The 22,613-nt window shown below is 42.0% G+C and overlaps 1 protein-coding gene across 1 annotated transcript; it reads left to right on the top strand.

The window, feature by feature from the left end:
- Positions 1 to 259: 259 nt before the first annotated feature.
- CUNH2orf16 (chromosome unknown C2orf16 homolog) lies at positions 260 to 19,880 on the top strand. The gene is made up of 3 exons (XM_007938902.1): positions 260 to 277; positions 14,487 to 15,843; positions 15,994 to 19,880. The coding sequence occupies exons 1-3, from the start codon at positions 260 to 262 to the stop codon at positions 19,878 to 19,880; spliced, it is 5,262 nt and encodes a 1,753-aa protein (XP_007937093.1).
- Positions 19,881 to 22,613: the final 2,733 nt, after the last annotated feature.

Genomic DNA, 22,613 nt, shown 5'->3' with positions numbered 1-22,613 from the left:
TTGATGGTGGTAGCCAGGCATCAGGTAGTTCTTCAAGTCTCACGATCATGTAGGCTGAGGTTCACATGGTCCACTAGTCCTTGGACTAATTGTTTCAATGTATCTTTGGTTTTCTTCATTCTTCTTTGCTCCAGATGAGGAGAGACAAATTGTTACATCTTAGATGGCCGTGTACAAGTTTTTAAGACTCCAGTCTTGACTCACCAAAGAAGGATGTAGAACAATATTTTTGTGTAGTATGTCACGTGAATTGAACCTGATGTCCCTGACACCAGGAGTTCACTTTTATTGTTAATTGGGAAATTCTCACAGTTGAACATCATTTGGTCTCCTCCTACCTTTTCAGCCTCCTCTCAGACTACTTAGCAAAAAATGCACCTGATGATCATGATATAATGATCTCAGTGATGTTTCCACTCGCCTGGGATGCTCTTTTTTCTCCTAAAAATATTCTGCTGATTTCTAACTCCAATACAAATGGCAACTTTTTGAGTAATTCTTCCCTTATTTCTGAGGCAGTTGGGAGCTCTGGTGGCACGGTGCCTAAGGCATTTGACTGGTAACCAAAAGGCAGGCAGTTTAAACCCACCAGCTACTCCTTGGAATGAAGACTGGGCAATCTACTTCCATAGTGATACTGCCTAGGAAACCCAAGGAGGGGTTGCTATGAGTTGGATCTGAGAAGACGGCAGTGAGGTTGGTTTTTTTTTTTGGTTTTCTGAGGCAGTTAGTTAATCAGTCTGTCCTCTGTACTGCCTAGCACTTATATTTCTGTTACCTCATTTACCACATTGTATTGTAACTTTTCTGTCTAGACATCTGTTTTCCTTACTAGTGTAAATTCTTAGAATGCAGGGATCATATTTATTTTTGTAGTCCTAGAACTCCACATAGTACCTAGTTCTTAATACTCAATAAATGATTCATGAATAAATGAGTGAGGTAGTGTAAGGATTGATCAAGTCAATTTATTATCTATTAAATCTATTATTAATTCCGTTCCCCTTCGTTCTACTTCTGTTCTGATACTAGCTGTATATGCAGCAATTCTTCCTCTGATCCTAACCAGGTCAGTTCTGACAAGTTATAGGACACAGTCCTCCAGACTGCCAAGTCTGACCAAGACCTCAGATGCCAACTGCAAACTTAGGAGTCCCTAAAGACATCCTCACTTCTGACCTCCTCGCTACAAATTTTGGGTTTTTGCCATTACCCCTCAGGATACCAGCCATAAACTCAGGGTTTCCAGGGCTCCCCCTTACTTTTGGCCTCTAGCTCCCACAACTCCCTTAGGTTTGATCATTTGCTAGAATGAGTCACAGAACTCAAGAAAGTACTATACTATTGTGGTTTAATTGTAGCAAAAAGGATACACATGAAGAAACGTATAGAGCAAAGTTCAAGAGGGCTCTCAATGAGGAACTTCCATTGTCCCTAACAGGGACATGCTATCCTCCCATGTGCATTGATGTCTTTCACCAACCAGGAAGCCCATGGAAGTGCAATATCCACAGGGGTCTCGTTACATAATTCAAACCCAAGCCCCTCTCCCCTAAGGTTGGTTAATATTATGAGATTGATATCACAAGGTTGATATCATGCAGTAGGTCTCTCCCACCTGGCTAGGCATACCCAAGGGACACCTCATTAGTATAATTTGTTAACTGGGGCCTTCATCAAAGGGCTAATGTGGTCTGGAGCACTCATCAAAGACACTTACGATTACTGGGAACATTCCAAGGTTTTAGAGATGCTATCTCTCAGGAACCAAAGACAAAGGCCAATGTTTTGGGTAAAGTTAAATTATTTCCACCACAGGTGGTAATTGTTGTTAAAGTTATAGATGCCAACTGTAGTAAATATTTGTGTCTGTAAGATGAGATGTGCTGTGAACAGGGTCTCTGACTTAGAACATAACCTGATTTTCTTTTTTCTTTTTGTGTGACCTTAGACTTCAAAGAAGTATAAACTGAAAAAGATCCAGAAACTCACAGGTCAGAAAGATCCAATCCTTTATTCTTTAGTTCCCCAAGCATCAACTCTAGCTTTGCTTTAAATAGCAGGTAGAGAGAGGTTGAAAAAAGAGCATATAAATAAAAGAATCCTTTCTAGCATCTCCACTGCTGAAGAGATGTAAACTGCTTCTCAATTCTTTCCATATTTCCTTTCCTCATTTCCTTTTATGCAAAGCCCAAAGCATTAGGAAAGAAGCTTGGTGAGATTGGGGAATGGAGAGTGGGACTATCAAGACTTTGGTGAGGAAAGTTTCAGCACCTTTTTTCCCACATAGATACTGAACAAACTTCTTTGGAGGAAAAGATATGGGTCATGATCTCTGTTTTCCTAACTCCAACTCCCTATTATCATGATTATCTTGCTCCTTTGGATAGCTCATATCCACCACGTAGGGAAGGCAGCATAGTATAGTTTAAAAAAAAAACAAAACACAAAACTTGAGACCTGGGTTAAGTCTGAGCTGTGCCATTAATTAGTTTTATGATCTTGGGCACAACTTCATCTTTGTTTCCTTATATACTTATTTAAATAAGGGGATTGGACTAGGTGCTGTCAGTAGTTAATAATGCTAATAGATTCACCTCTACTCTCAGATTCAGAGTGGGAAGAAAACCTTAGGATGGACTGCATTGACCTTAGCCTGACATAGTGAGTAAATTTTGTCTCCACTGTGTTTAATCTTTCTCCCGTTAGCCTATTGTACTGATAAATTCTGTGAAAGTTAGGAGTAAGATACCTGGAACTCTGTTTTACTTCCCTCACAAGAATAGCTGTCTCCTTACCAAATCTCTCTTCCTATTCGTTTCCTTCCCAATACTTTAATATTACTTCCATTATGCTGATGTATGCTGTTGTATCCAGCTTTTCAGGATTCCCTGTGGGCTGGGCCCAGGAATATGCACTCTGGTCAATGGACAGGAGTCTACAACACATTTTCAGACACCTGGAAAGGGCCAGGTAAGAGAATAGTAATTTTTAGGCAGGATTGAAGGAAGTAGAAGATTTTAGAGGGGGGAGGGGTAAAGGAGGAAGAAGAGGAGAAAAGAGAAAAGAGGGAGGCACGGGAGAAGGGAGAGGATGGAAAAGAGGAGAAGAGAGTGAGGGAGAGGAGACAGAAAGTTATTTTGGCATTGGGAGAAAATTCTAGGCTTTCAAAGGAAGTTTAAGAACTACTAATCTAAAGAACAACTATATGCTCAGCTATCACTACTGAATGTTTTGATCAAGGATTCTATAGAAGAATTTTGATTAAAAGGGGGGAATCTAGAACAGAATTTCAAATTCTCATGGAATCTAGCTTTTCTGGAATCATGGAGGTTGGATGAACCCCCATAACTAATGACCTGAGATAATCTCTAAATCTTAAACCAAAATATCGCCTAAAGTCATCTTAAAAGCAACCGATAGTTTAACTTAACTAATAAAATATGTCTGAGTTTATTATGATCTTTTTTATTATGCAGCTATAAATATAGGATCAAATTGATGACAGCAATTCAAAAGATTAGATAGGAACATTAGGGGGCAGTTATGTTAAAAATATTTAAAAATTATGTTAATGAGGGAAGAACAACTCAGAAAAGGAGGGTGAGAATGGTTGCACAACTTGAAGAATGTAATCATTGTTACTGAATCATACATGTGGAAACTGTTGAATTGCTGGATATATTCTCAATAACAAAATAGTAAATAAAATTTTGAAAGAACATAATGGGATCACTGGTCTAGAGATCCTTTTTTATTGGAATAGTAACAATTGTCTCTTTTTGACCCGGGACAGAAATTCTTTCCATAAATAATTGATGTTAGGGAAAGTTGCCCTTTTATTATTATTATTCTCTTCCTTAGGCCAAGAGTATTTGCTTTTGAAATGACAATTCTCTTTCCCTTCTCATCATTTCTTACTTCGAAGCAAATTAAACCTTCTTTCTTTATTTCTTAGATCAAATCTTCTGGGACTGTCTTTGTCTGAACCACAGGATATGACTTCTTCCTCCAGCTCCTCTGTTTTTGTGGCTCAGAAGCCTGTTTTACCCAGTTGTAACTGTAAGAAGGCAAAGCATTCTACTGGCCGCAGCATCTCCTCTGGATCACTGGGCAACATCTCCAGCCTTTCTCACTTTCCTGAAGGAACCACTTGGCAATACCGGAGCCATAGCTTACCTCTTTCCCCTAAAAAGCAATCTTCTATGTTCAGAAACCAAGACACATCCCTGCCTTCTTTTTGGCTCCCCAAACCCGAGAAATCGAAGCTTTTTCAGAATTTGGCAGCTCCTTCACCCTTGAGACCTCAAGGGTCTTTCATCAACTCTATTTTTGAATCCCCACATCTCTACAAACAAGAGAAAACAAAGAATGAGAGAAGGAGCAAGAGTCATTTGACATCAGATTGTGGGCCAAATTCTGTTTGCAAGGAGAGACCACAGATTCTAGAGTGGGCTCCAATCCGGCTCTCTCCTTTGGCTAGGTGGGAGCTAGAGGGACATATGGCTTGGAAGGTTTGTAGTCTGAGGGAACAAACAGTGCCTCTGGCTGTGAGGGAATCATGGGCAATGTTGGATTATTTAATCAAAGTACAAGAAGCTCGTGAACCAGAGAAACCCCAAACCCAGTCATCTATGCCCATTCATCAAAATATTGAGCAAAATGTCAACAATAAATCCCCAGACTTTTCATCATTTCAGCTCCAGGTAAACAGTGGAGTGGGAAATGGATTAAACAGGGCAGAAACAAAAATTTCACAGTCACTTATCCCAGGTAAGCAGCCAAAACTTGAGGATGGCCCCCAAATCCTTGGATCCAGACCTTTAGTTACATTCATGGGCACTCCGCTTCCCAGAATCTTGGGAGTTGACAAAACTCAAGAGGAAACCACCTTATTGCAGAAGTACCCAAAACATGTTCTAGAGCTTAGTATAAAGCAGAGAGTTGTAGATCTTCCAGAGAAAACGGTACAACAGCAGAAGACCCAAGTAACTGATGTGGAGTTGACCTCAAGGCTACCTTATCAAGTCACAGATAGCATAAAGGTTACTCCCTTGGCATTGCTTCAAGTCATGGATTCCATGGGAATGATCCCAGAATCACATTCAGAAGTGACAGAACCTGTGGGTTTGTTCTCAAACCCATCAAATCAAGTCATGAAATCAATGGAAGCCATTGAAACAGTGAGTGTGACTCCAGAACCACCATATCAAGTCACTGAATCAGTAGAAGTAATCCCAAGTTCTCAGCATCAAGTTATAGAGTCAAAGGGGCTGAACTCAAGATCACTGAATCAAATCACAAGTAATGTGAAGGTAACTCCTGTGGCATTGCTTCAAGTCATGAATCCCATGGGGATGATTAACAAACCACACCCACATAGAACAGAGTCAGTGGAAATGACCCCAAGATCACAATGTCATATAATGGAATCAGTGAAGATGGACCATCAAGTCATAAAATCAGGAGCAGTGAGTCCAATGGCACCACATACAACCATGGAAACTATGGATATGACCTCAAGGCCACAACACAAAGTATTAGAATCAGTGGGCATGACCTCAGCCTCACAAAGTCAAGTCATGAAACCACAGATTATTACTCCAGACTCAAGACATCAAAACACAAAATCATTGGATATGATCTCAAGGCCACTGTATCAGGTCATAGATGACATGAAAGTAACTCCAGATGCATTGTTACAAGTCATGGATTTCATGGGAATAATTCTACCAGCACAGCCACATGTTATAGATTCTGGGAGTTTGACACCAAACTCACAGTCTCAAATTGCAAATTTCACCCCAAGCACAACTCAACCAGATAATTTGACTTCTTCCTGTAGCTTACCTAAAACTATGGCTCCAGGTGAAGTTGTAGAATCTGTGGATTTACCTCCAAGCCTCCCCCATAAAGTCATGGAATCAGTAGGGATGATTCCAAAGGCATCACATCAAGCCATATATTCTCCAGTAGCACTGGGATCGCCTATGGGAATGATGACAGCACCACACGCACACATTGAACAATCTCAGGGCTTGATCCCAAGCCCAATATCTCAAGACACAGAATCTCTGGAATTGACTCCTGGGTTATGGATTCAAGAGCCAGAATCTGTGAGGTTGACTCCACAACCGCATCATCAAGGCACAGACTCTGTGACATTAACTCCAGGACCACCTCATCAAGTCATGAAACCTTTGAGGTTGACCGCATGGCATCAAATCCCAGAATATTCAGAGAAGAGTACAAAGCAAAGCCATCAAGTTACAGAAACAAGGGGATTAACTTCTGATACATGGCTACAAATGAAGAAATTTGAAGGGCTAACTCAGTTACATCACCAAACAATGGAATCTTTAGGGACAATCCCAGGGTCACTGAGTCAAGGTACAGAATCCATGGAAGTGAGTAAAAAGCCACTGCAGCAAGTCACAGAATCTGCAGTGATGGCTACTGCATCCCTCTTTCAAGGTAAGAAATACATGGGGGTGAAGCCAGTGCCACAACTTAAGGCTAAGGATTCTATGAAGTTGCTCCCAGGATTGCAAAATGTAAAATCTGGGTACCTCACCCTGGGACCAAGGTTGAAGACTATGAAGTCTATAGACATAGCCACAGGCTCAATCCCACAAACAGTAAAATATGGTAAACTGATCCCAACTGTGGAATCTATAGAATTTGCCCCAGAACTTCAAAAGCAATGTGTGAAATCTGAGGAGTTGGGCCCTACTACACAACAGCTACAAAGTGGAAAATCTGTGCAGTCAGTCCCAAGGCCTCAGCTTCAAGGTGTGAAATCTATCCAGTTGACCCTAGGGCCGCAACTTCAAAGTGTAAAATCTGCTGAGTTGGCTCCAGCACCACAACTGCAAACTAAGAAATCTGCAGACTTGACCCCCAATTCACAGTTGCAAGGTGTGGAATATATTCATTTGACTTTACCTCCAGAGTTTCAAGGTATAGAAACTGTGGAGTTGACACTAAGACCAGTACTGCAAGATATAAAATCTGTGGAGTTGGTCCCAAAACCGTGGTTACAAAATATCAGCTCTGAGAACACAGCCCCAGCATTACTGCTTGAAGATGTGAAAACTATGAAATTAAGTCCTCAAATGGAAAAATGTGGAATGTTAGCTTCTGAGATCTGTGCACAAGAGGAGGAATCTGTGAAACTGATTCCAAAGCCAGTCATGGAAACTATTGGGATGATGCCTGGGCCACATATTCAAAATTTTTCAGAGATGATCTCAGAGCCAGAAACAGAAACTGTGAGGCTGACTTCTGAGGCTTTGCTCCAAGTGGCATTAACACAAAAACCAACAGGTCAAGTTGTAGAATCTGTAAGAATGACTCCAAGGCCACATTTTCAAGTTACCGAATCTTTAGGGAAAACCCTAAAATCAGAATATGAAGACAGAGAAACTGTGGGGTTAACATTGCTCCAAGTTGAAAAAATCCAGAGGCCAACCCCAGTACCGCCATATTTAGAGAAAGAATCTCTGGAGCTAACTCTAGGGTCAAGGATGCAAAATAAAAAATCAGAACCACTGCTGCAAGATTTGAAATGTATAGAGTTAACTCCTGAGCCATCTCCATTAGTGGTAGGATCTAAAAGGTTAATTATAGGACCAAAGCCACACGTTACAGAGTTGACCCCAGGGCCACAGCTCCAAGGAGTGAAGTCTAAGCAGCTGGATCCAGAGCTACAGTTGCAAGATGTGAAACACATGAATTTAACCAAACAGTTAACGACAAGTGCAGTAAAATCTGAGTTGACACCAGAAATGATATCAGAGGAATTGACTAAGAAAGCACAGCTCCAAGATGTGAAACCTGGGGATTTAATTCTAGGCCCACAGAAGCAAAGTGTCAAATCCTCTGGACTGACCCTAGGGCCACAATTACAAAGTGTCAGATTTCCAAAATTAACTCCAGGGCCACTTCTTCAAGGAGAGAAATATGTACACTTAATCTCAAGGACCCCACATAATGCTGTGAAATGTGATGAATTGATCCCAGGTTCTCAAACACAAGAAATCAAATTGTCAGATTTTATCCCAGGGACAAAGCATGAAAGTATGAAATCTATACAGTTGACTCCGGAACCACAACTTCAAGATAAGAAATTTGTGGGCCCAGGACCAGGTTTACAAGATGTCAAATTTTCTGATATGACATCAGAGTCAAAGCACCAAAGTTTCGAATATGTGCAGTTGATACCTGGGACAGAGCTTCAGGATGTAAAGTCTCGGGGGTTTATACCACAGTCATCTTTGCAGTTAAGCCAAGGGCCACAGGTTGAAGATAGGAAAGTCCTGTCTACTCCAGGTTCACAGTTTCACAGCATGAAATCTGTGACATTGACCCCAGAGCAACAATTTCAAGGTGTGAAATCTGAAGAAGTGAATGTAGGGCCATGGCAACAAGATGTCAAATTTTCTGAATTGATTCCAGGGCCAAAGCTTCAAGGCATCAAATTTGGGGAGCAGATCCCCAGACCAATATTTCACAGTGAGAATTCTGTGGAGGTGAGACCAGAGTTGGGACCACAAGATTCCAAATTAGCAAAAATTTCTCTAGGTATAAAACAGGTGGAGCTTAACCCAAGACCATGGCTACAAGATGTCAGATTATTTGATTCAATACCAGGAACTCAACCTCAAGATGTGAAGTCTTCAGAGTTAAAATCAGGGCCACAGCTACAATGTGTGAAAGTTTTTGAGTTGATGCCAGAGCCAAAGATGCAAGGGGTTGGATCTATGGAGTTGATCCCAGGAACAGAGACACAAGGGGATAAACCTGAGGTGTTCGTACCAGAGCTGCTGTTGCAAGATGTAAAGTATGTAGAAGTAAGCCAACAACCAATTTTTCATAAATTAGTCTCAGAGCCACAGACACAACATTCTGAGTTGCCCAGAAGGCCACAGTTCAAAGATATGAAATCTTCTGAATTCCTGCAAGGATCACAGTTGAAAGATGTAAAACCTGTGGATAGGATCCCAATCTCAAAACTTCAAAGTTTAAACTCGAAGGAGCTGACCCTAGAGCCACAGGTGGGAGGTGTGCAGTATGTGGAGATAACCTCAGGGCCACAGGTAGAAGATGTCAAATCTGTGACATTCACCTCAGGTTGCAAGCTTCAAGGAGTGAAATCTGTGGAGTTGACTCCAGGTTCAAGAATTCAAGATTTAAAAACTGTGGAGTTGGTCCCAGGCCCACAGCTGCAAGATGTGAAATCTGTGGAACCAAACACTGAGTCAAAGATGCAAGATGAGAATTCTATGACTTTTTCACCAAGGCCATTGGTTCAAGGTGTTAAATCTATGGAGGTGCTCCAAGGCTCCCAACCACAAGGTGTGAAACCTGAGGGGTTAACCTTAGAGCTACAAATGCAAGATACAAAATTTGTGGAGATTATTCCATGCTTAAAGTTTCAAAGTTTACAATCTGTAGAAGTGAATCCAGCACCAAAGCTGCAATGTGTAAAGTCTGTGAAGTTGACCCCAAGGCTAAAGAGTGAGGTGGTAAAAGCTGTGAATGAAACCAAAAGACAAGTATTTCAAGAAGTAAAGTCCGTGGATTTAACCCCAAAACAACAGTTTCAAGGAGTGGCAGCTGTGGATTTAACTTATGGACCAGAACAGGATGGTGAGATATCTGTTACATTCTCACCAAACCAACAATATGTTAATTTAGAACAATTGAAGAAGGGGTCTGAGCCAGAAGGTGGGGTGTCTTTGGAATTAATTGCAGAGCCAAAATGTGAAGGTATAAAACTTGTAGACCTCAATGTTGGGCTACAGTTGAAAGGTATGAAATCATTTGAATTGACTCCAGAACCAAATATTGAAGGTGTAAAATCTAAAGCATTCAGGTTTGAACCACATTTGCAACACATAAAATCTCCCAAGTTGACCTCAGGACCACAATTGCACCAAGTGAAACCCATGGAGACAACTTCAGGGCCACAGCTCCAAGGTGGGAAAACTGTGGAGTTAAGCCAAGAGCCCAAGCTTAGAAATATGAAATCCGTGCAGTGGATCCCAGTACCAGAGTATGAGTGTAAGAAATCTATAGCATTAGCTCTAGAATTACCATCTCTAAGTGTTGAAACTGCAGAGTTGAAACCTATGCTACAGTTGAGAGGTATGAAGTCATCTGAATTGACTCCAGGATCAAAATTTCAAGTCGGAAAATCTGTGTTCAACCTTGGGCCACAGTGGCAGACTGTGAAAACTCCTGACTTGTCCCCAGGACCACAGCTGCAAAAAAGGGAAAATTTGGAGTCAACCTCACAGCCACACCTTAAAGGTGAGAAAACTGTTCAGTTAAACCAAGAGCCAGGGCTTGGAAGTATGAAATCTGTTCAGTGGATTCCAGGACCAGAGTTCCAAGGTAGGAAATCTGAAGTGATGAATATTGGGTCATCACAGTCTTGGGGTGTCAAACCTGTAGAGTTGAAAACTGTGTTACAATTGAAAGGTATGAAGTCATCTGAATTCACTCTAGGATCAAAACTTCAAGGTGAAAAATCTACAGAGGTCAGCCTTGGGCCACAGGGGCAGAGTGTGAAAACTCCTGAGTTGTTCCTAGGACCACAGCTGCAAAAAGGGAAAGATTGGGAGTTACCCTCAAAGCCTCAGCCTCAGCCTCAACATGTGAAAACTGTGGAGTTAAACCAAGAGCCAGAGCTTGGAAGTATGAGATCTGTTCAATGGATACCAGGACCAGAGTTTCAAGGTGTGAAATCAGTAGTGCTAAATCTTGGTTCACAATCTCAAAGTGTCAAACCTATAAATTTGAAACCTGATCTACAGTTGACAAATATGAAATCATGTGGCCTGATTTCAAGGTCAAACCTTTATGATACAAAATCTATGGTGTTCAAATCTGGGTTTCACACACAAGATTTAAAATCTGAGTTGTCCCCAGGACCACAGCTACAAGAAGTGAAACATTTTAAGTCATCCTCAGGGACACAGCTTCAAGATGTGAAGTCTCTAGTGTTGCCGCAAGAGCCGCAGCTTCCAGGAGTGAAATCTGGGGTTTTAAGTGAGGGCCCACAATTGCAAAGTGATAAAACCGTAGAGTTGAACACCCTACTACACTTAAACACTATAAAACCATCTGAGTTAACTTTTCAGACAGAACTTCAAGGTATTAAATCTGAGGAGTTCAACTCTGGACTAAAATGGCAAGCTGTAAAATCTTATAATTTGACCCCTGAGACAAAGTCCCAGGGTACAAAACGTATTGAGTTAAACCCCAGCTCACAATTGCAAGATGTTAAATTTTCTGAGTTGACCCTGGGAATAAAGATTCCAGGTATCAAATCTAAGGACCTTAACCCTGGGCCGTTGTTGCAAGGTGTGAAAACTTCTGAAGGGACTTCAAAGTCAAAGCTTCAAGATGTAAAACATACAGAAGTCAGCCCAGGTTCCCGGGTGCAAGTTGTGAAATCTGAGCTGATCCTAGGATCAAAGCCTCAAAGTGCGAAACCAGTGGTGTTAAAATCTGGGCCACAGTTGCCAAATGTGAAATCTTCTGAGTCTCTCCAGGGGACAAAACTTCAAGGAATGAGATCAGTGGAACTCAGCTCATGCCCACAGCTGGAAGATGTAAAATCTTCTAGGTTGATCACGGGCAAAACGCTTCAAGATTTGATATCTATGGATTTCAGTTCTGGACCAAACTTGCAGAGTGTGAAATCTTCAGAAATGATTCCAGGGACAAAGTTTCAAGGTGTGAAATCTGTAGAATTCAAACCTGATCTAAATTTTCAAGGTGAGAAATCTGATTTAACCCTGGGGTGTAACATTCCAGGTGTGAAATCAGTGGAGTTCAACTCTGAACCACAGATACAATGTGAAAAATCTGAGTTGATTTCAGAGATAAAGCTTCAAGATGTGAAATTTGTAGAGTTCAACCCCGTACCACAGACCCAAGGTGAAAAATCTGAGTTGGTTTTGGGCACAAAGTTTCAAGATGCGAAATCTGTGGAGTTCAATTCAGGTTCACAGTTGCAAGATGTGAAATATTCTAAGTTGATCCTGGGGACAAAGTTTCAAGACGTACCATCTATGAAGTCCAGTTCTGAATCACATTTTTGGAGTATGAAATCTGAATTGATTCCAGACACAAAGCTTCAAGAAGTGAAGTCTTTAGGATTCAATCCTTGTCCAAAGTTACAAAATGAAAAATCTGATTTAACCCTGGGGAGGAAGTTCCAAGGAGTGAAATTTATAGAGTTCAATGCTGGACCACAGTTACAAGATGAGAAATCTGACTTGACATTAGAGTGGAGGTCTCAAGATTTGAAATCTGCTGAGTTAAAAATTGTTCCACAGTTACAAAACGTGACTTTTCCTGAGTTAACACTAGAGGCAAAACTCCAAGGTGGGAAATCTGTTGTGTTCATCCCTGAGCCAAAATGTCAAGATATGAAATCTTCTGAATTGACTCTTGATACAAAGGTACAAGATATGAAATCTTTGGGGTTCAACTCAGCCCCACAGCTACAAGACAGTAAATTGTCTATATTGACACAAGGGACACAACTTAAAGGTGTGAAATCTATGGAATTCAACCACAGGGGGAAGTTGCAATGTGTAAAATCTTCTGAAGTGATAAAACTTCAAACAGTGAAATCTATAGAGGTCAACCAAGGCCCAGAATTTCAGGTAGTAAAACCCTCTGAACTGGTCTTGGAATCAAAGCTTCACAGTGTGATACCCTCTGAGTGCAGTGCCGGAAAACAGTGGCAAGATGAGAAATGTTATAAGTTGAATCCAAATCCAGAGCAAGGTGTAAGATCTGAGTCATGCACGGAGACAAAGCTTCCAGATGGGCAATCTCTGGAATTTAATCATGAGCCTAAATTGCAAGGTGGGAAATCCTCTGAGTTGAATCCAGAGCCACAGCTTCAGTGTATAAATTCTATAGCATTCAATGAAGGGCCACAGTGGCATAGTGTAAAATCTTCTGAGTTGAATCCTGGGCCAGAGCTTAAAGGTTTAAAATCTAATATGTTCTGCCTTGGACCACATTTGCAATGTGTGAATTCTTCTGAGTTTATTCCAGGACCAAAACTTCAATGTGTAAATTCTATTGGGTGCAACACTGGGCTACATTTGCAAGGTGTGAAATCTTCTGAATTGACTCAAGTTTCAAAACTTCAGGGTATGAATTATTCTTTGCTGAATGCAGGGACAGAGATTAAAAATGAAATATCTATGATGTTCAACCCTGGACCACATTTGCAAGGTTTGAAGTCTGAATTGACCCTAGGTTCACAGTTTCCAGGTGTAGCACCTATGGAAAGCAACCCTGGGCAACAAGTGCAGTGTGTCAAGCCTTCTCAGTTGAACTCAGGACCAAAATTCCAATGTATAAGGTCTATGGAGTGCAAATCTGGGCCATCCTTGCAAGGTATAAAATCTTCTGAGTTGACTAAAGGAGCAAAATTCCAAGGTATATCTTCTGAATTGAATACAGGGTCAGAGCTTCAAGATATGAAATCTATTGTGTTCAACCCTACACAAAATTTGCAAGATGTAAAGTCTGAATTGATTCCAGGGACAAAGTTTCAATGTATCACATCTGTAGGGTTCAACTCTGGACCACAGTTAAAAGGTATGAGTTCTTCTGAGTTGAATTTAGGGCCAAAACTTCAATGTATAAATTCTATAAAGTTCAATCCGGGACCACAAATGCAAGGCATGAAAACTTCTAAATTGAATCATGGGTCAGAATCTCAAGGTACAAGATCCATTTTGTTCAATCCTGGGCCACATTTGCAGGATGTGAAACCTCCTGAGTTGACTCCAGGGACAAAGTTTCCCAAAGGCCACTCTTTGGAGAATCATCTTGGGTCACAGCAGCATGTTGTGAAATCTGTGTTCACTTTGGGCCCTCAATTATATGATGTGAAATCATTTTCACCAGAGCCACTACATGAAGATGTAGTATCTGTGGAGATGAACAAAGATCCATTGTTTTATGGTACAAATTCTGTGGAGTTGATTGAAGGCTCTGAGGTACAAGACTTGAAATCTGAGGTGTTTGTACTAGAACCATGTTTTCAGAAAATGAAAACTGTGGCGGTAAACCCTTTGCCCCATCTTCCAGGTATTAATTCCAAGGAGTTGCCCTCACACCTCAAACAGCATAGTGTGAAATCTGTGGTGGTTACACCAGAGTCATGTTTTCAAGACGTGAAATCTCTGGGGTTGAAATTAGGGCCACAACCTCAAGATGTGAATTCTAAGAAGTTAATTTCTTGCCTCAAGCAGAAATCTATGGTGTTTGTATCAGAACCATGTTCTCAGGATGTAAAGTCTGTGAAGTCAAACTTAGAGCTACGACCTCAATTTGCGAATTCTTTAGGGTTAACATCATGCCTCAGGTCACAGTGTGTTAAATCAGTGGTCTTTGTACCAAAGCCACATTTCCAAGATGTAAAATCTGGAGAGCTGGCAGTAGAGTCTCAACAGCAAGGTATGAATTGCCAAGAGTTGACTTCAGGTTGGCAAGGTATGAAATCAGTGATGTTGGAACCAGAGCCAATGAAGGAGTTAATACCAGGACCAATGTTGACTAGTGTCAAATTTTCCAGTTTGTCTCCAGAATCACAGCAACAAGTTGTGAAAACTTTGGAGTTTACTTCAGAGTCAAAAGTGCAAAGTGCAAAACATAAGGAATTGTCTTTGGTGTCTCTGCAACAAACTATAAAGTCTATGGAGTCAGCACCAGGTATACTGCTTCAAAGAGTGAAATCTGAGGAGCTAACTTCAAAACCAGGCTATCAACTCATAGACTCCTTTGAAGTTATTCCTAAAACAGATCACCAGTTTGCTGAATATGCAGAGATGATCCCAAAGCCAAGGCATCAAGTCTCTAAATCTGTGAATTTGATTTCAATACCAATTAATCAAAGCATAGAATCTTCAGAAATGATACCTGAGTCAGCATATCAAGGCACAGAAACTGTAGCAGAATCTGTGGGGTTTACCCCAAACACAGCACGTAAAGTCATGCAATCTTCAGGGATGCCTCAGATGCTAGATCTTCAAGTACCAGAATCTGTGGATCTGACTCCAGTACTAGGGGGTCAAGGATCAAAATCATTAGAATTAACTGCAGAGAAAAGTTACCAAGTCCCAGAAACTCTGGAATTATATACTCAGGCATGGCCTCAAGTTAAGGATTTGGGGATGTTATATACAAGGCCACTGCAGAAAGTTGTAGAATCTGAAGGAATGACCCCAGAGCTAAAGCATCACATTACAGAAAGTATGGGGTTGACTTTTGAACCAAGGCTGCAAGGGGAGGATTCCCTTAGAATGACCCCAAAACCAATAAATCAAGCCACTGAATATACAGAGAGACCTCCAAGGCCCTGTCCTCAAGCCCTAGAACCTGTGGAGGTGATGTCTGAGAAAAAGCTGCAAAGGGAAGAATCTGTGGCATCAATTCCAAAGTCATTATATCATGTTCCAGAATCTTCAGGGATGACACCAGGGCTAGCATATCAAGTTCATGAATCTGTAGAGTTGCCTTCTGAGACACGGGTCCAAGTGGAGGAACCTATGGAATTGACTGCAATGTCACTGGATCATATGAGATCTTCAGAGACAATATCAGAGTTAGGATACCAAGCTCCAGAATCTGTGGATTGGACTTCTAAGCAACAACTGCAAGTGGAGGGATCTTTAGACTTACCCCCGAAGCAAACAGATCAAGTTGCAGAATCTCAAGAACTCACTTCTAAGATATGGCAGCAAGAGAAGGGACCCATGGGGCTAACACAGTCACAGTATCAAGGTATGAAATATTCAGGGATATCAAGAGACTTGAAAATAAAAAGCCTTGAGACAGATATTTTGCAGCCTGGAAAGTCAAATATAGACCCTACTATGATACAGTCTTCAGCCCTTCCCTTAGACCTTCTTAATCAGTCTTTTGATCAAACAGCTATTACTGTGGAAAGCCCACATCCTGGACCACCAGATCAAATTAGAGAATTTATGAAGATTAGTCCAAAGCCACTCAGTCAAGTCACAGAATCAACAAGTACACAGCTTCAAATTTCTAAATCGATAGGGGTAACCCCATTTGTCCCCCTAAAAGTTGTTGAATCTGTAGAAGTGACCCCAGGGCCATCACTTCAAGTTGTGAAGTCTGTGGCATTAACCCCAGGACCAACTCTTCAAATGGCAGAACCTGTTGAATTGCCTCCCAAACGGAAAGATATGAGACCTTCAGGGCTATGGTTGCAAGATATGAACTCTCAGAAATTAGTCACAGAGCCAATACACCACATTTTGGAAATAATAGAGTTGACAGGGTTTCAAATCATAAAGACTGTGTTAATTCCAGGACTGCCACTTCAAATTGTAAAATCTGAAGAAATAGCACCAGGGCCCGTTCCTCAGTTTGTTTCAGAACAAACAGAAGTAGCCATTGCATTGGGGCTTGAAAAAATGGAATATTTGGATTTATATCCAAGGCCACATATTCAAGAACTGATACGACCTGTGGAATTAACTCCAAGGGCAAATGTTCAAGTGAAATCTGGAGAATTAACTCCACATCAAACATCTCCATTTGAGAAACCTATAGTGTTGACTCGTGAACAAGAGTTTCAGGCTGTGAAATCTATAGGGAAAAAATCAGATCCACCTCAAGTCATGGAACCTGAGGATTTGAATCTAGGACAAGTTTATCAGAATAGGGAATCTGAGGAGTTAACATCAGGAGAAGAGTTACAAGTAGCAAAATATTTATCTAAGTTCATTGCTAGCTCATCATCCCAACTTATTCCAAGCCCTCTCAAAATTACTTCTGAATTAGGAGGCCACTGGGATCCTGAAATGCCAGAAGTATCAAGAGACTTGGGTATAAAAAATCTTGAGACAGATATTTTGCAGCCTGGAGAGTCCTATACAGACCCTACTGTGATACAGTCTTCAGTCCTTCCCTTGGATCTTTTTAATCAACCCTCTGTTCAAACAGCTATCACTGTGGAAATCCCACATCCTGAGATCCCAGCAGTAGATGTCATTTCTAAGGAGATAACCAAGAGGCAGCAGATGGAAGAGCTAGACAACCCACTCCAGTTGGAATATGGTCTTCGGAACCTCTCCCAACATCTGTCACGAAGCTGTAGATTACCATCTAGGATTTCCCAGGCAGGATCAGGTGCTCGAAGAGCGCTGACCTGGTCCATCCTTGGCAGACAACAGAATGTCTGTGAGAGTCATGCCTGGAAACAGCGGCTACCTAGAAAATACCTGTCCCATATGGTAATGCTGGGGAATGTCTTGGGAGCTACTATGGAAAAGAAATCTTGTTCTCAAATATATCCAGCAGAAAGAGTCCCTGCAGATACCTGTCAATCTATTCAGAAATTATTTGGGGTTCCAGCAGAACTGATGAAATTCCCCCAGAGCCTGGTAGAGAGGGGTCAGAGTATTAATTCTCACCCTTCAGTAGTCAAAAACTATATTCAGAGACATACTTCATGCCATGGTGGTCAAGAGAAAAGAATGGCTTTGAGGATGTGGACACGTGGCTCCCCATCTTCCATAATACAGCAATACTCTGGGACAAGAGTGGGAATAAAGAAAACAAACTCAAGGCTCAGTGATATATCCCAGGAAGTCAGTAAACACATGCCTTTCTCACATATAAGAGACCAGATTCCTGCTCCAGTAAAGTCCGAGTCTTCTTTGAGGACATTTTTCAGGAGGGAAGATTCTATTCCAGTGGAAGAGAGTGAGAATTCACAGAATGATTCACAGACAAGCATTTTTGAACCCCAACACTCCCTTGAGCCAAATTATCTTCCCGAGGCTAAGACTGACTGCTCAGAACAATCCCAGCTACTACAAGATCTGCAGCTGAAAATAGCAGCAAAACTCTTAAGAAGTCAACTACCCCCCAATGTGCCTCCACCTGTAGCTACTGGTCTGGTACTAAAATACCCTATCTGCTTACAGTGTGGCCGATGTTCAGGATTTAACTGCTGCCATAAATTACAGGCCACTTTTGGGCCTTACCTTCTTATCTATCCACAGCTCCACCTTGTAAGCACTCCTGAGGGCCATGGTGAGATTCGGGTGCATCTTGGCTTTAGGCTGCGAACTGGGAAAAGATCCCAAGTCTCAAAGCATCCTGGAAGAGACAGACCCGTCATACCAAAGAGCCCTATATCACCACCACAAAGGAAAACTAAAATCTATACTCGAGCTTTCAAGAGTCCTATTCCTACAACAGATTTCTGGACTGGGCCTTCACAATCTCTTACTCCTATACAAGTCCACATCAGGCAAGGGCAACATGGCAGCACTGAACCTGTAGGAAAGACAGAAATTGGAAAGTCTGGACACTATGAATTCACTCAAGTTCATTCCCTACCAGAGAGTAGTTCTGAAAGCAATCCGGATGAAAAGTGGGCTAAAGTGACATCCCAAAAGACTCCTAATCCAAAATATCCAATGAAGAAAGTCACCAAGGAAGTTAGAATACAAAGCAGTGGAAGTCTAATAAAGAGTCCCTCTAGGGAATTACCAGCTCACTTAAGAAGGAAAAGGATTGGAGCAACTCAGACAACTCCTGCCTTTTTAAACAGAAAATCGAAGAAATCCTCCCAACCCACATTCACGCAAATGCTTTTTCAAGCCCTAAAGCAGGCATTCCTAACAACACACAGAGTTATGGCTTCTACTGTGCAGAAGCCTGAGGACAGGGCAAAGCCAGACAACTTGTGGTTGAGCAAAAACTCCCCTCTAAAACAAAAAGCCAAAGAATATTGCTTATCAAGAGATATCAGTAGAGATAGGAGGCCACTTGTCAAGGTAAGGCCCACAGACCCAACCACTAAGCAGGGAAGAACAGCCCAGTTAAGATCAGCTCAACAGCCGAAAAGAGGTAGTTTTTTCCAACCCAGACCTACCCAATTGCCTAAGTCCATAGTTTCCAAAAAAGATATCACTTTCCAAACCACCTCAAGCAGACAGCCTTTGGGTATAGCTCAAAATGTCAACAGCAGCAGAGCTAAGAAAAACTTCAGGACTGAAATCTCCAGCCCAGAGTCTAAGAACTTGCCCAAACCAAGTACCACAGTTCAGGCCAGAGAGGGATCCTTACATGGTTCCTCTATGAAAAGAACCCCACACGGTCACTTTAAAGAGAAACCCACATACAAGGAGCAAAACCACTTCAGCAGTCCCTCTGAGAGGAGCCATCGCAGTTCCTCTAAGAGAACTCGATGCAGTCTTCCTAAGAGGAAACATCACAGACCCTCTGAGAGGATCCGTCACAGTTCCTCTGAGAGGACCCATCACAGTCCCTCTGTGAGGAGACAACGCATTCTCTCTGAGAGGCGCTGTCACAGTCCCTCTGAAAGAACCCATTTCAGTCCATCTGAGAGAAGTAGACGCAGTCCCTCTGAGAAGAGACGATACAATCCTGAGAGGAGTCCACACAGTTACTCTGGGAGAACCTATCATAGACCTCCTGAGAGGAACCGTAGCAGTCCCTCTGAGAGAACCCATCGCAGTCACTCTAAGAGAACCCATCGCGGTCACTCTGAGAGGAGCCGTCGCAGTCCCTCTGAGAGGAGCCGTCGCAGTCACGCTAAGAGAACCCATCGCAGTCACTCTGAGAGGAGCCGTCGCAGTCATTCTGAGACAACCCATAGCAGTCCTTCTGAAAGAAGCCGACAAAGTTCCTCTAAGAGAAGCCGTGACTGTACTCCTAAGGAGAGAATCACGCACAGTGCCCCTGGGGACAGAGCCAGACATAGTTTGCCTAAAGATTTCATCAGTTACTCAAATACAAAAAAACACAGAAGCAGGGCAAGTTTGGAGGCCTGAAGCTAGTAGATGATGAGAGGTCCACCCCCACTGTCTCAGGTCTTTTCCAAGATGCCCTTTCCTGCTCATCTGCGGTCTCCAATTCTTGAGTCCTCACCAGTGAAAGGGCTTCTATGTTCCCCTATTTGGCGGTATGGGTCTATAATTTCTTTACGATAAATAAAGGATCAATAAGTGGAACACTGATCTCCGTTTGTATCTGAAAGACTCTCGTCGCGTAGAGTGGGGAAGGGCGGGTGGAGGGACACAAGGAGTCGCACAGAGGCATCCTTAAGGCTGCACACTCCTCCCCTTTTGTGCCAAACCCCACCCCCAGTTTCCAGGATCCCATAACGCAATCCCTCCCTTGGGCGGGGTCTCAGAAGAATTGGCGGGGGACTCGTCACGTCACTGACTGGGGCCGCGGCCTCCTCGGAAGCTGCTAGGCGGAAGTAGACGTTCAGAACGGAGTTCGGCGCCATCGACTCCACATCCGGGAATGGCGAGGAGAGCGGAAGTGGCGTTGGCCTGGCCGGAGCCCCTGGGTGAATTTGTTAGGCGTGGAGAGGGGGTGATGTCTTCCAGATTCGGTGCAGTACCCGCTGTGAGTTTCTTGGTTTGACCGTTATGCTTTAGGGGTAGCGCTGTGGAGCCCAGAACACGCGGCCCCTCGCTTTTGTCCCATGTCCTGAGTTGGTTTTATCAGAACCCATCGTAGGCCCCACCCTAGGTCGTACCCACCTGTCCCCTTTTTTCTGTCCTCACTTTACGCTGTTCCCCACCTTCTCGGACTTACTTACAAACCAAATTGCCGTTAGTTTTATTGTCTTACATCGCCAATGCCTGCCACATCCGTTGTCTTCTCTTTCCGCTTCCCTTTATCTGGGACAGGCCTTTGAGAAGGGGGAGATGAAGGATTTGCTATTGTTCCCCCTTTTACTGTATAGGAAAACAGAACGGTACACTTTCCTAAAAAGTACTTTTTCTGTTTGAGATAGTTGCTCCAGGAGAGCTTCCTTTTTCCAGGGCACAGGGGGTTCGACTTTTTGTGGCAAGGTTCAGAGGTCCCTAGCACTCACTCGTGTGTTTGTGATTTGCTAGACTCCGGGACCCACATCCTTTAAGCAGCAGAGGAGCCCGAGGAAGATCGTGGGAAGTAAGAAGTAAGTGAGGTTTTCTGAGGTCCATTTATAATTGTGTCTCCAGCATTGTTCAGCAGAACTTCTGTAATGATGAAAATGTTCTTAGTCTGCACTGTGTAATAAGGTAGTCCTTGGGTACGTATGACTTTTGAGCACTTGAATTGTGTCTAGTGTGACTGAGGAACTGAATTTTAAATTTTATTAACTTTCAATTAATTTAAATTTACATAGCCACCTGTGGCTAGTGGCTGTTGGGAAAAAATTACTAAAAATCTACTCGCAATCCAGAAAACATCTTCACACAAGTAGAAGAGAAAGAGAAGTTTTATTATTGGGGAAGTGTTAAACCAGAATGTGATGCTTCCCAGTTAGTCTACTAAAGAGATTGCAAAGACAGAGAAATCTTATTCTTGATGTAGCTGAGTGGATACAACTCATTGCATTCATGTTTAAGATAAAATTAGTTAATTTTCTAATACAGAATGTTTATGGCAGGATACCAAAGTTATGGTAGTCTTTTTCCTTCAAACTAAGAGGTGGAAGTATGAGCTTTCTTGATGACTACATTTGAAAAGAAATAATGCCCAGGCCCTTGAGGAAATTTCTTTGATTTACATACTTTTCAGAAAACCAAAGAAAGATTCTACCATTACAAGTTATCCAAGGTGAATTCCAACGGGGGAGGGGAACCTCTTCCCTTATTTTCAACAAGGAGAATTAAAGCCTCTTTATCAATTTGGGAGCTCCAATGGCATAGTAGGGAGCTCTGGTAGCGTAGTGCCTAAGGCATTTGATTGCTAACCAGAAGGCTGGCGGTTCAAACCCACTAGCTACTCCTGGGAAGGAAGATTGGGCAATCTGCTTCTGTAATGATACTGCCTCGGAAACCCAAGGAGGGGTCGCTGTGAGTGGAGTCCGACTTGAAGGCACATAACAACAACAACAGCTTCTGTAGAGATACTGCCTCAGAAAATCCAAGGAAGGTTCACTATGAGTTGGTAAAATGACTCAAGGGCAGTGAGTTTGGTTTGGTTTGTATTTTCAATTTATATTTGTTCTTAGATGGCTGCTTTATGGGACAGTGTAGGTCTAAGCCAAGTATGGAGCAGAAAAACCTAGTTTACAAAAAAAAAAAAAGTCGAATTGCAATAATAAAAATGGAACATATGACTCAATGGTAGTAGTGTTATTTCTTCAGACATTGCCCATGAAGACATTGATGAACATGGTAAACTGATAAAGAATGGCTATAAGAAATCTGTGTGTTTTTAATCTACTTGGCTCCTAGACTGGTTTATTATTTTGTATACTGAATGTGCTGAGCTTTTTGTTTGTTTGTTTCTGTAAAATTGAATAAAGTCTAGATACTACATACACAAAAAGCAGTCAGTACAGAGAAGGCAGTTTTTGATTTTTCTATTGAGAATTTTTTTCCATATCACCCATTAAAGCAACCACCATGACAAAGGAAACATCTAATTAATCCATTTTCTTCTGAATCAAGAATGCTGATAATTTACTGTCCCATCTGTAGTTGTATCAACAGTGTAATGAACACAGTTGTAATTTTATTTGGCGATTTTTTGAACTTTTTTTTTTTTTAGGATTTGGG

The sequence above is a fragment of the Orycteropus afer genome, unplaced genomic scaffold, assembly GCF_000298275.1.
Source record: "Orycteropus afer afer isolate SDZICR_OR568_19922 unplaced genomic scaffold, OryAfe1.0 scaffold00054, whole genome shotgun sequence".
NCBI lineage: Eukaryota > Metazoa > Chordata > Mammalia > Tubulidentata > Orycteropodidae > Orycteropus > Orycteropus afer.
This window is presented reverse-complemented; position numbering and strand designations above follow the sequence as displayed.

Bases quoted from the DNA above. Each gene is read 5' to 3' on its own strand.
- CUNH2orf16 (XM_007938902.1), top strand. The intron at 15,844-15,993 runs TATCAAGAGACT...CTGTGGAAAGCC, and splicing joins AGGTATGAAATATTCAGGGA to CACATCCTGGACCACCAGAT.